General features: G+C 40.1%; 1 protein-coding gene across 1 annotated transcript in view; it reads left to right on the top strand.

Moving 5' to 3' along the window:
* Positions 1 to 13,227, top strand: part of TMEM266 (transmembrane protein 266) — an 82,764-nt gene that overhangs the window by 33,833 nt on the left and 35,704 nt on the right. The window contains exons 5-6 of the mRNA XM_046899224.1: positions 3,163 to 3,317; positions 7,559 to 7,632. Of these exons, the coding sequence (XP_046755180.1) occupies positions 3,163 to 3,317; positions 7,559 to 7,632 (229 nt within the window). The remainder of the gene's footprint in view (positions 1 to 3,162; positions 3,318 to 7,558; positions 7,633 to 13,227) is intronic.

Raw genomic sequence — 13,227 nt, 5'->3', positions numbered from 1 at the left:
AAGCGGGTAATCTCATTCAGAAGCATTTTGAAATTGGGAGAATATTGATACTGGATAGATGGAAGGATAAGTCTGCATTCCTTAGCGTTTCTTTAGGTAATGACTAACTTGAATGAAGATAATCATGGAATCATCATAGAATCATGGAATGGCCTGGGTTGAAAAGGACCACAGTGCTCATCCAGTTCCAACCCCCTGCTATGTGCAGGGTCACCAACCAGCAGCCCAGGCTGCCCAGAGCCACATCCAGCCTGGCCTTGAATGCCTTCAGGGATGGGGCATCCACAGCCTCCTTGGGCAACCTGTTCAGTGCGTCACCACCGTCTGGGTGAAAAACTTCCTCCTGATATCCAGCCTAAACCTCCCCGTCCCAGTTTAAAACCATTCCCCCTTGTCCTCTTGCTATCCACTCTTGTAAACATCCGTTCCCCCTCCTGTTTATACGCTCCCTTCAAGTACTAGAAGGCCACAATGAAGTAATGCATGCTGAGTGCCATAGACTATTTAGTGATACGCTTGGAGTATTTGAAAATCTTAACTACACAGAATTTTTAAAAGAGTGTATGTAGGCCCTCTACTGATCGTTCTGAGAATAGGAAATAAGCAACCCTGCAATGCTAAAATGCTGGCAAGGCAAGTCTTTTTGGAAAAGGGAAGAGAAAGATAAGATGAGAATAGAACTAAAACCTGTACTAGTTAGACAAAACCACTCTCTAGCACTATTTTGGAAAGATCTTGGTAAACAGACAGGCCAAAATGCCAGCTGTGGTAAGGACAGGTTATCCTGTTTTGAGATGGAGGCAAATAAAATCCATTATTTAGATTGACAAGTTTGCCAAAAGGCCTTCTCGGAATGCTCTCTTTTCCTTAGATTTAAAAGAAGTATTCAAAATCCAGGGCCTTTTGTATATTTCAGTGCATTGTGATTATTTTATGTATTTCTTTTCAGGCAACGATTGAGAAAAAACTGAATTGCTGCTTCAGACTGGAATACTTATATTCTATAGCACTTTGGGTTAGAACTAAGGGCAAATCCCAAGTAGTGATACTTGTCAAATCTTCTTTGAGCTTTTGAGATTCAATTGAGAATGTCTTTTGTGGACAGGTAATCGGGCAGCTCTGAGTACAAGCTGATATATATTCTGAGTATATCAGATTATATATGCTGTGTTCAGAGAAGCTGCTTGAACATGCTGAGTCTCTGAGCACTGCTTAGCATCTCTTTCTCCTCTAACTCAAAAATAGGTATGTCAGGAAATGTTTTGTGGGGTTTTTAGTGTGTGATTGTTGTATGAATTACTGTGTCTAGAGCTACTTATTTGAAATTATTTGCTATCTTATTGTACACTATTGATTTCTGTAGATTGACATTGCAGTTCCTACAGTGTAATTACTGCACCACACCTCATGTGCTTTCTGCTTCTTAAAGCTGAGCTAGTAAATCACATCGGGTCTTTATTAACTAATGTGTATTTACAGCACTTTGAAAATGCAGCGTGAGGCAAGCATGAGAAATTTCAGAGGTGGGCCAGTGTAGGAACATTACAAAACACTATGATGAGAAATGATACAATAAATGCTATATCAGTATTAAACTATGGGAGAATTTTAGGAGGAAAAAAAAAATCATCAGGATGGGCTTTATTTCTGAACAGCATGCTACTGTGATTCCTGATAGAAGCATTTTCAAAAGAAAAAGCAGGAGGTTTCAACAACCCATTTTAAAATGGGAATCTGCATTAGGAAAGCGCTGGTAAAACATTTATTGATTCATCAGCTTCCTTCCAGAGCTCTCATCCTCACAGATGTACTCAGCAGGAATCCTTGCGGTTTCTCTCCCTGCAATAAACAAGCTTTTCTTTTGAAATCCAGCTACTGGTTTTGGTTGGAGCCAAAAGTTCTGACAGCCCTGCAGAGGATGGTTGACTGCCAGCTACTAAGGGAAGTGTGAACCAGGATAGTTACAGTTTTCTGTGGAGATTTCAAGCTGCTCTTGCAACTGGAACTTGGGTGTTGCAGTGAACGAGCTGCACTCTTAGCTGGATGGTGGTTATTAGCTGATGCTGAAACCAGTTACAGCAGATTTGGTGCTGATCCAAGCGATGTCTTCAATTCCATCACTCCTGAAGACACACATTGGAAAGTAGGGAGTTGTTGTGGACCGTAATTTCAGCCAGCAGTATTCTTTGTTGTTGAAGTAATAGCTATGTGTATTTTTTTTAATTTCTTCTCATGGCTCATTTGAACATTAGAACTTGGTCTATATCTGTACTACTAAGTAAGCCATCGAGGGCTCTCTGGCCCTTAAAACCAGTGGCGTAGCGCAGCTCCTTTCACTTTGCCTGAACCTTCTTTCTCCTCCAAAACAAGGTGATCTGTTTAGCCTGGTGCGTAAACAGATTGCTGACTTAGACAAAATAGATGAGCTAGACAGGCCCAGCCAGTTCCTTGACACTTTGGCTGTCTACTGTCTGCTATTATAGGCTGTTAGGGAGTATCTGAACTTACTCTTTGGTGCTTCCCAAAATCCTGTTGCTCTTTTCCATGATGTGCAACTGATTGCTGCTCTTGTCTGATTTGTCTCGTACCTGAAAAGGGATGAGGTGCAAGACCGTAACATTAAATGCCAGAGAATCTGTTAAAAAACATCATTACCTTCTAGCTGAGTAGCAGAGCCCCTTTGTGTTTTGGTTGCCACAGATAAGTAATTGCAGCGTGTATATCAAAATCAAGGTGCATGAAAAATAGTGAGACAGGAAGAAAGTAGAAAAGCATTATATGGTAATCAGTGTTGCATTACTCAGTCCATTGGAAGGCACTTGAGTACCGGTATGCTCAAGAGGGTTGGGGAAACTCATTAAAGCTGAGACACAACTGATCCCCAGGGTGAAGTTTTGCCTGTGTAACAGTTGCAATTAACCATGCTTATTAAAGTGGATCATGCAGTTGACAAATGCAAGCAGGATTTAACACTGCACTCATTTGGAAAATGGCCCAACCTTAGTGAAGAAACCAATGAGTCTCACAGTCTACGTACAATATTGATGAGTGTATCCATAATAGCAGAACTTACTGTTTTGAGTCCACTGCTCTCTAGCTCTCTTCCTTTTTCACTTCTTTTCTTTTCTTTTGTTTTTTCCCCTCTTAATTTTCTTTTCTTAGATCTAACTGGCTAAAACCATGCTGTGGGAGACGAGCAGCTGTGTGGCAGGTATTTTTGCTCAGTGCAAGTCTCAACAGTTTCCTGGTAGCCTGTGTAGTGTTGGTGGTGATTCTTCTGACTCTGGAACTCCTAATAGATATAAAGCTTCTCCAGTGTGAGTAGGGGGATTTATTTTTTATTTTTATTTTTTTATTTTAATGAAATAAGGGCTTAACTTGCTGGGAGGTTTTTGAGGGGGTGGGTTGGAGATTGGTGGGGGATTTTTTTCCCCTACCGTATAAACGGTTAGTAGGGTAGGCAAGAACTGTGTTTGTGGAACCCTGGTATAGTGAAGTCAGACCCTTCTCTATTTTACTGACCAAATTCATACAGGACACATTTTCATAGAGCAGAGTGTACATGCAGGTATCTGCATGTTGGTACCTGAAAAGGTCTGTCCTTTAGGTCAGAAACACTCGGTACACAAAGGAGAAAAATCATATGCATTGTTAATCTCCTTGATACTTGTTGTATACATATATATGAAGAACATGCTAGGTTATTTCGTGCCGTTTCCTTACTTATTTACTTGTACTGAGGTAGGTAGGAATTGAAATTATGGTTTTCTATCTTGTGGCGTGCTGAAATGTTTCAGATTTTTATTCTACTCCAACATACAGTGATTCCAATAACTGCCGAAGTGGAGTTTTGCTTTATCTGAATTCACTCTACACGGGTTCCACAGTACAATTTTTCATGTTGATTTTTTTCCTACTACTGTTTTCTTCCATTCCTTTTCCTTTTTTTTTTTTTGACTTTTACAATACAAACCTGTTGTGAACACAAATGCCAGCTACGTTTTTCCCTCTATTGTTGTGGAGTAGCCTTTAGCACCTCCATACAAATAGATAGAAATGTCAGTAACGAGGTTCAGACAATCCCATGAATGCAAGAATGCACAACATGAGAGAGTCACAGTCTGATGTCCTCTGGGGCAACTTCAAAGTAGGCAAGCATAGTTTTTATTGTGTTATTTTGCTATTGTCGTGATTTTTCTGTTGATATTAGTGAAGTTAGCTTTCAGTGTAAGTCTTAAGTATTGTAATAGGATTACTTTAGGGGATTTGATTGATAATTGCAACCATTTTATAAACCCTTTAAGAGGAATCAGTGGTTGTGCTGTCTTTCCACAGCGTTGCCCAAGCTTGCCCTCAGCCCTCCTTACAGCCCTGTCTGTCCATACTGCACACACAGTTACCAGCATGACCATTTCATTACATTTGTTATTTTCAGCAGTCTCTTGGAACTTACCATTTTGGATGGGGAAACCCATAATTTGGACAAACCTGTAGCTTTCAGAAGAGTCAGGAATGCTAATTATGGGTATAAGTCCTTAAAAATTGAATGAGGAACTGCATTTATTGAGGTACTACATCTTTATGTTTATATATAGATTTCTCACTTTGTGTGGAGCCCAAGAGTTTAAAAGCTGTTTCTGTTGATTTGTTTTACTTTTAATATAGTTCTGGAGACTTTCCTCTGGAAGCACGTGCTTTCTTACCATTCATTTTTCTGAAAAGATGACTGTTTTTTAGGGCCATTCTCCTCTTTGTATCTGGTGCATATCATACTCTTAAAAACTCCACAGCTTGCACTTTGTATGTGACATACAGGTGCTTGGTCAGGTCAGGTGATTTTACTATTAGGATGCTATCCCTGTCCTGTCTGTGTGGATTCTCTCAGTACCTGAGAGGATGTAGCTCTGTGTTACTGCTTTGCATTACAACTCATCACACTTCTTGCTTTTGTTAAGATGACCTCTTTCTATTTTGATTAAAATCAGATGAAGGTTATCTTGATGATGCTTGGTATTGCAGTTGTGATGTACAAGGAATGTACATTGCTTACCTTGAAGGGGTAAAAAGCATTTAGGGCATAATCATGCTTTTAAAAATATATATATATAATTTATATTTACAATGATTTCTTATTCTACATGAAATTGAGCAGTGCATTAGGATACATTATGGCAGTTTTATTTGTAATAACCAATGCTAATCCATGCTATAGTTAACAATTATTTCGGAAGTCTCCTTTTTCTCTTTTAAATGAGATTTTACTATTGCACGAAAAGTCCATTTTTTCTGGCTGTGTCATTTTGAAAGTACCTTTCTCATATTTTTATTGCAGTCCTTGGTTGCGCTTTTCCCACACACAAAACTGTGAGTGTCAGTGATGGAGACCAGGTCTGCAAATGTGCAGGATGTGCATTAATAAAATAATGTCATGTGATGCAAGTGTTTTGGACTTGGCAAGTTTCAACCCCTACTCCTGTACTCGGAAGAGCAGACCATGCTGTCCCTTCCCTATTGTCAGTAGTTTTGGAGGAGAGCAAGTCAGGCAGTCATCTTGCTGGATCAGGGTCCCGTCTGACTATGTGTGTAGCTGCCCAAGGAAAATGAGTATTGAGACGCAGTGATATCTCTGCATGAATGGGTTGAGGGCTTGCCCAAACCATGCAGTGAGCAGCTGCTGTCTACTCCTGGCAGAAACTTGTTTGTATCTGCCAGGAAACCATCATCAAGAACAACATCAATCAGAGGCAAGAGCTGATAGTATGAGCTTCTATAATGGCCACTCACCATTTGTCAGGATGCGTTCTTCATTCCTGTCCTCCCGATATGCATTTTGAGTATAAACAAAAGGAGGAGGAGGTGGGCTGAAGCTAGCTGTACTTCACTTTTATACTGTACGGTAGTCTTCATGACTAAAAAGCATCCTGGGTTTGTATTCACATTGTCCTCATAGCGCCAGACAAGCAAAATGTGAAATAAAGCAAAACTATTTGGCTTTTAGCTGTTTTTTTGTTTGTTTGTTTTTTGTCTGATTTTGTTTTTGTTTTTGTTTTTTGAAGGAAAAAAAGGGTAACAAGTAAAATAGATGTGGGTTGAGCACCTCTTGGAGGAGAGCCTTCTCTTGTTTCGTAGACCTTTCACAAATGGGAATCTTTTGGAAGAGGCAAATATACAAAGCCAGTGTATGGGTTCGTGATTCAGCTCTTTAACAAAAGCTTCTGGCTTGGAAGACTTTTACAGATGTACTGTTTTACTGGCAATTTGATTGCACGCTGTCCAGCAATGGATCCAGCACTCAACTCCATCAGAAATTGATTTTCTTTCAAAATTCTTACTGCTATATATTTTTTGTCCACTAAGGGGCAGCTGGAGCCTTATATGTCATAGCTTACAGGTGGTTTCCATTTCTTGTTCTTTATTCCGCAAAGAGAGTGTCTTGGGTTAGGTATATGCACTACATTTTCCTGTTTCATCTCTAAGTAGTTCCTTTGCTGCACTGCAGAAAACACTCTCACATCAAGTCCCCATGAGCTGGATGAATTCCAGCAGCAGCCCATCCATGTTTTGCTTTGTATCCTCATTTCTTTCTGCATTCCTTTCCTCTTCTTCCCATTTTACTCAGTTTTAACTTTAAAATAAGATGCTTGGTTTAGTGCATGCCATACATGTTCTTGGGACTTAGTTAATTCTGCCATAATCTTGCATTTCTACGCACACCAAGTCATGGATCACCTTGAGCTTAGCTATTACATGACTCTCTGAAACAGCAGGGCTGCACAGAGTATTGTAATCCATCTGCTGTAGGAAAGGTAGACTCACTTATGCCCTAAAGTAAGGAAAGAGGGGTTGTTTTTGTTTTAATTGAAACTTCAGAGTATGTGACCTCTAGAGTAGGAGTTGTCAGTAGTTCAGATACTGGACTCCTTGGGCTTTCAGCAATGAAGGGCACTTTGAACATAGAATTTCAGTAAACTTCCTTGAGAAATCCTCCATGTTTCAAGACATTGATTTAACCCCATAAAGACAGTCTCTCCTGTAAAGAGTGCCTTAGTTATATGATTAGAAATAGGCTTTAAAGCCCAGTTTGAGGTCTTGTTTTTAATCACCTGTTCCAGACAGCTATTGGTCTTCCAAGCTGAATTGTCAAAGAATGAGTAATTTGGGAATAGTGGAGCACTGTTTCCTTACAACATTCTAACTGAACTTGCAGGTAGGCAGGATTTAGTCACACATCTCATACTAACACAATGCATGGAGTGAGAGTGTGCAGCAGTAACAGAGACCTAAAACACGTATGTCACTGCTTACCAGCAGGCTGATGTGTGAACGATTCAATGCAAAGCTGCTGCAGCTGCTAACATGCTGATCTGGATTAGAGTGAACAGCTGACAGGTCTGGAATTACATGTGCCATTACATCCCACTCCCCTTCTGGTTTTTCCATGATGAAATTTAGGGAAGAAAGCTTGATCCACATGTAAGTTGTAGCAGTAGTAATGATATTAAACGTAAGTTGCATTCTGCTACTAAAATGATGCTTCATTGTATTGTGTTAATTGCAGTTTCAAGTGCTTCACAGTTTGCAGGAGTAATTCACTGGATCAGCCTAGTCATCCTGTCTGTTTTCTTTTCAGAGGTATGTATGATCAAAGACTTTCACCACGCACAGAACTGCAAGGTATTTTTGTGCTGTCACTTGAATTAGCAAGAATTTAACACTGGTTTGATTGTGAATGAATGTAACAGAGTGCACTTAAGGAAAGAGAAGAAAAAAGGTGTAACAGTTCCTGCTCTTAGCAAACTGAAAGATCATGTTTGTAGTGGTGCTGTTTGTCAGCTGCCTAGAATGGGCAAGGAGGACAAATGGAACAGCTACAGGAAGAGACAGTCTCTGGATCACCACAGGCATGGGAGAGGCCTATTTCATGCATTTTGTCTCACAGAAATCTTATTGGTGTCGGGAATAAGGAATGAATTCAAGATCACAGATCTTATTTTACAGAAAGATCTGTTTTAAAGAGTGGAATGATCTTCTCTCATAGCTTATGTGGGTAGTTTAGATGTTCTGGGTTGCTGCATGTAAAAGTAAGAGAATGAAACGAATGGTGAATTTCTTTGCAAATATTTTTATGAATATATTTTCAGAAGCTGGAGAAGGCTTTAGTCATGATATAACAAATGACCAAATTGGGATAATCTGTTATAGTTTCCAACTTCATTGTAAAGAGAAGTGATTGATATGGAGATGTTTAGACTACACCTGAAAGTTCCCAAGTTAGTAAAGCTGTTTTTCCAGGTACATTATGATGTATTAGTTGTCACCAAAAAATAGTTCTATATTGTTTTGTCACATGATGCCAATTAGTATGTTGGAAGAGAACCTTGGCTTTTGTATTTAACAATACACCCTCTAGTTCTGTAGGAGAAAACGTTGTCATCCAAAAAGAAGTCTTCACTCTGTGGTACGTTTTGGTGAAGATGACAAAGATATTGGAAAAGCCCCAAACAAACAGGGGGCTGTGGTATCTGTAAATGACTGGTAGATTACTTGTGTTGGATTCACACTCACCATATTATACCACTGTTTCTTTCTGTGGTTCTATTTAGTGAAATTTATTTACATGTATCATTTTGTATTTCTATATTCTATTTCTGCTCATTATGGGGGTTTTCTAGCTGGTGTGTCCAGACTGCCTTTGGGCACTTTCAGAAAGGATTCCTTGATTCCAGGCAGGGGTCTCAGGATGGCTTTGCGTCTCAGTCTTCTCTGGTCCTGAAGCTACACGAGTGCATATAATTCTTTTGTGCATTTCCCATCGTTTGAAAGTGACTGTGGATTGTAGGTTACATGTAACCTGCCTGAAAAAGAATCTCTAAGGCAATGAAAAGTTTTACAGAATCCTTTCTTTGTGCATTGCATATCCTAATTCTCAAAGGCTTGGGTTTGCTAGATCAAGTCCATTCCCTGTAAAGAAATACTTTTCCCTCTCCTTGAGAATCTTTCTTTTCTCCTGTGGGAATCAGCACCCTGGAGGTACCCATAATCCTGAGCTTTCCAGTAGGATCAGCCTGTAGTAACTGCTGCTGGCAGCAGGACTGCACTTACATGCTCACCTCATCTTTGTTGCTGACTTGAGCTTGTCTCACAGCAAGTTTTCCTGTGTTCCTTGATTTTCTCCTGCTGGGTGTAGTCTCAAGTTTGTTTTCGTTTGTTTTTACCACTTTCCCCAAAGCTTGATGCAGCGTCGTGTTCCTGTATTCCCCTGTATCCCCTCTGTAGTTCACTTCACATGCAGGCAGTTTTGGGTAGGTTGCTTGTGGCAGCACAGACACATCCACCAGGCCAGTTTCCAGCTATGTCAAGGCAGAAAGAAGGAGTTTGAGTCCTACTGAAACAGTACGTACACAAATTCATGGGCTGATTTGGAAATGCTTTGCAGTAAAACAGTAACAGAAGTACTTCACGCTGATTGCCTGACTCACCATTCTCATTTTGAATTTGTGTTTTGGATACTTCCTTTCTTTCTGCATTACATATTTGGAATTACTTTTTCTTTGCTTTTCTGTGCTAATTTTGTTTGTAGGCATCTTCCTTTGCCAGCTTGATTCTGGGTTGGATTTACACTGGTGAAAGATGTGGTCACAAAGCACGTAATGAGCACAAAGGAAGGTGGAATTTTTGGATGTTGGTTCATCAAATGCATTTATAGCTGCTGAGAGTCCTTGACTTCGTTAAAGCAACAGAGGTGCACTCCCCAAAGTATCTGGATATCCTCAAAGACCTCAGATCTGAAAGAGAATGAAGATGTAACATTGCCATTGGGTTTGCTGGGGTTGGTCTTGTGCAAGGCTCATTTAATGAACACCAGCACATCTGTTTGTGTTGAAATGTGTTTCCTCAGAAGAAAAACAGAAAGTCTATTTTTTTTTCTCACTCGAATCAAAAGCTTTGAATTTCGAGAGATTATGAAATGTTGTAAAAACTGCAGATCATAGAAATATATTTTTCATCCATCTTTGTTTTATGCTCCGTCAGAGGCTTTTTATCCCCCTCAATTCCCAATACCATGAGTCAGCTGTCTTTGTTATTTCTTGAGAAGATTGGGTGTTATAATGAGTGCATTCCGTGACTGTTGGTGCCAAGGAATGGGTTTCCAGATTTGAGCAGGCTTAATTGATTTGCTTTGGATATAACAGGCAACTGGTGCTTAGCTCTTCAGTCGATGCTTCCTTCCCCAAACCAAGGGCTGAGAGTTTCTGGTGTACAAAAAAAGGTTTTCTCCTTTGCAAGTTTACTGTCCCAGTGTTGGGTGTTTATTGCTTTTTTTCTGTGGTTTGGTTCCCATTCGTTATAGAGGTAGATATGTCATTCTTCAGAGAGACTTCAAATTAGATGTAAAGAACAAGTAATAGAAACTTGTAAAAAACAACAGCTTGGTGAAAAACAGGAAACTTCAAGCAGAAAATCTGAGCGTTTTGGAAAAGCATGACTGGTTAAAGGCAAGTGCTGTAAAGACACTGCAAGTACTTATGGTCTCATCATAGTGGAGTTAAACAGGCACTGGCTTTCTGCTTGGTTAAAGTGAAGGGGACAAACATGCCAGCAGCTAGCAGCTGCCAGCAGAACATTTGCCAACAAAATTAAGTAGCTGAGCTTGGTGCATTTTCCAGTTCTCTATACACTTGTGTTATCACCATGAGTCTTACAGGAATTTATTGCTTTCTGACAATTTTATATTTTCTGTCACTGTCTGTGACTTCTCCAACATAAATTCAAATGAAGCGCACGTCAACTCTTCTTGCTTCTTCCCAAGTATTTAGGGTAGGATTTACTAGTGGTGGTGGTTGTGTATGTTTGTCTCTGTTTACATACATTACTATAATTTGTCTGGGTACCAAATGTTACCCAGATGTTAAGACAGAAGAGAAGACTTTGGGGGGGAACCCCATTCCCAACAGCAAAGCAAGGTTGCACCCTAAAAAGAGGGCATATTCAGCCTTGGTAATAGTTGGCTGACAAAAGAAAGATGGGGAAAGTCAGAGTATTTTGTTGAGTGGATTGAAGTCTGTATTTAATAGCCTTATTGCATTGCCGCAGGTATCTGATTCTGTAGCTGTTGTTCAGTTCTGTTTTTCTACTAAGACTGCTGAGACCATTTGCATGCCAGAATCAGGTTCTTTGATATTGGTTGTTTGCATTGCTCTGTGTTTGCTTCAGTCAGCCGAGCACTCAGGCATTCTGCTAGCTTTCAGCACTTGAGCGTTTCCCAGGGAGAAAGCAAGTCTTCTGATGTGTTTGAAGTTGGACAAAACTGCACTGCAACTTTTTCCCTATGTCCAAGAAACAAGTTCTTGAATCAAGTAGGTACATCTGGGGTACTGGCTGATAAAGGGTTTGTTTAATTAGCCCTGGCTCACAAATGCGTTTTCACTGTAGGAGGAAAAAATGCCTCTTGAATGTTAGAAGGAAGTACTCATCGTGGTGTTTTGCATCTAGCAATTCTTGGAACTAATAAAACCTCCCAGGATGATGTTCCTATTTATGTTTCTAGGAGGAAACACATCCCAAATGGCAGAACTAACAAAATCATGCCTTTCCCATACAGATTATTCATTACAGTTCCTGAAGAGTTTTTCATTACAGAAATCAGCTTTTTCTTTTGTTAGATTTTTCTTGCCGTGCTTCTAGCAACCAAGCAGAAAGACAGTAATTTAATATTAATTCTGTAATCATTCCACAAGCTGAGACTTCTTTTCTGAATGTGTACTTTCATTCCATGTGCACACGACCTTTTTCATGGTGCACAAATGCCCTGCATTGCTGACTGTTTATAGTTTGGCCTTTGTTTAAGGTGATTGACAAGGGGAGATCTAGTTACAAAGATACAGATTTGTATAGAGTATTACAATTGTAAAGGTAAATGTAAGCTACTATATATATATATAAAAGTTGTTAGTATACTGTGACATTTCTTTTCTAGCCACTTACTTTTCTTACTTCACAAAAAATAGTTTTGTAGAGGCCTAAGTGATTTAGCTTGAGACACCCCTGAAATGTGAGCCTGCCTATTTCATTTCCAAGAACAGATTACTTGCATGGTGTGCTCTATCAGTGCGACATCAATGCTTTCATCTCTTGATAGCCACAGGCCAACACGTTCTACACTGTGCACTGTGAAGATAAGATTTAATGCTAGTGTGAGCATGCCAAGAGGGAACTTCTGAAGCAAGGCTGCTTGAGACTGATTTTCTGTCCAGTCTGCATTGACCTTATAGTGATGTGCTGCATCTGTAGTAAACCATTTCTATTCCTGTAAAACCCTTTCAAATCAATCCAGAGTTTTCATTTTAGAACTATTTTTCTCCACGTTCTAAGAATGACTGTTGCAGAACAACAGGTGAACTGCAGTACTCATGCAAAGATGCATTTGAGCACTCAGTGGTACCCTAAGAGAGTATTAGTGGTAGGTAGTGAGAAAAATGCACTGCATTCATGTTTTCTAGGTGTCGCCAAGCTTTTGCAGTTACTTGTTTCTATGTGACTACGTGTGCTAATGGATCCCTGTTGTTACAGAGCACAGTAAGTCCGGAGTGTTTTGTGCTCTGTGAGGTGAGGTCAGTAGTTATCCTCTTCATTTCAGAGCTTTGGTTGAAGAGAAACCCTGTGAGGAGGATGCCTATGGCCTGGAAGCAGGAGGATGTGTCATTTAAAGATGCCAACGTGTTTCTTCATGCTCTGCAGGCTGGGGAGAAGCATACACCAGAACAAGTCCTGCAGTATCTCAGGACAGGCACACTACAAGGTGTCAAAAAGAGATTCTTTTAAGTAGTGAATGAGCTCAGGCCTCTGCAAAGTGACCCAAGCCAGAGATTATAAAGAGGGGTACGAGGTATTCTTTCTGGGAAATATTTCAATAAGTATTTGATGTTATAAGTTATATCCTAGAGACAGAAGCTTGATTTTACAGTTTCTGCCAGAGTTTTGTGGCAGTGGAAGGAGGGAAACACTCTGCTAAAGACCCTTTCCACCCTCCTCCATCCACTGTCCAGCTCTTGTGCAATCCCAGCCTCATTTTGAAATGCAGAGTTGCTCTGCTTTGCTGGTAGTTAAGCGTGATGGGTCAGCATCACCCCAGTGCTGCCTCCTTTGGATTTCTTTATGCTGTGGATGATAATGGCACAGCAAGTCACTGGGTAGTAAATAGCGTGTTAGCAACGCAAGCAGTGAAGT

This window comes from Gallus gallus, chromosome 10 (assembly GCF_016699485.2).
Source record: "Gallus gallus isolate bGalGal1 chromosome 10, bGalGal1.mat.broiler.GRCg7b, whole genome shotgun sequence".
In the NCBI taxonomy this organism is placed as follows: Eukaryota; Metazoa; Chordata; class Aves; order Galliformes; family Phasianidae; genus Gallus; species Gallus gallus.
This window is presented reverse-complemented; position numbering and strand designations above follow the sequence as displayed.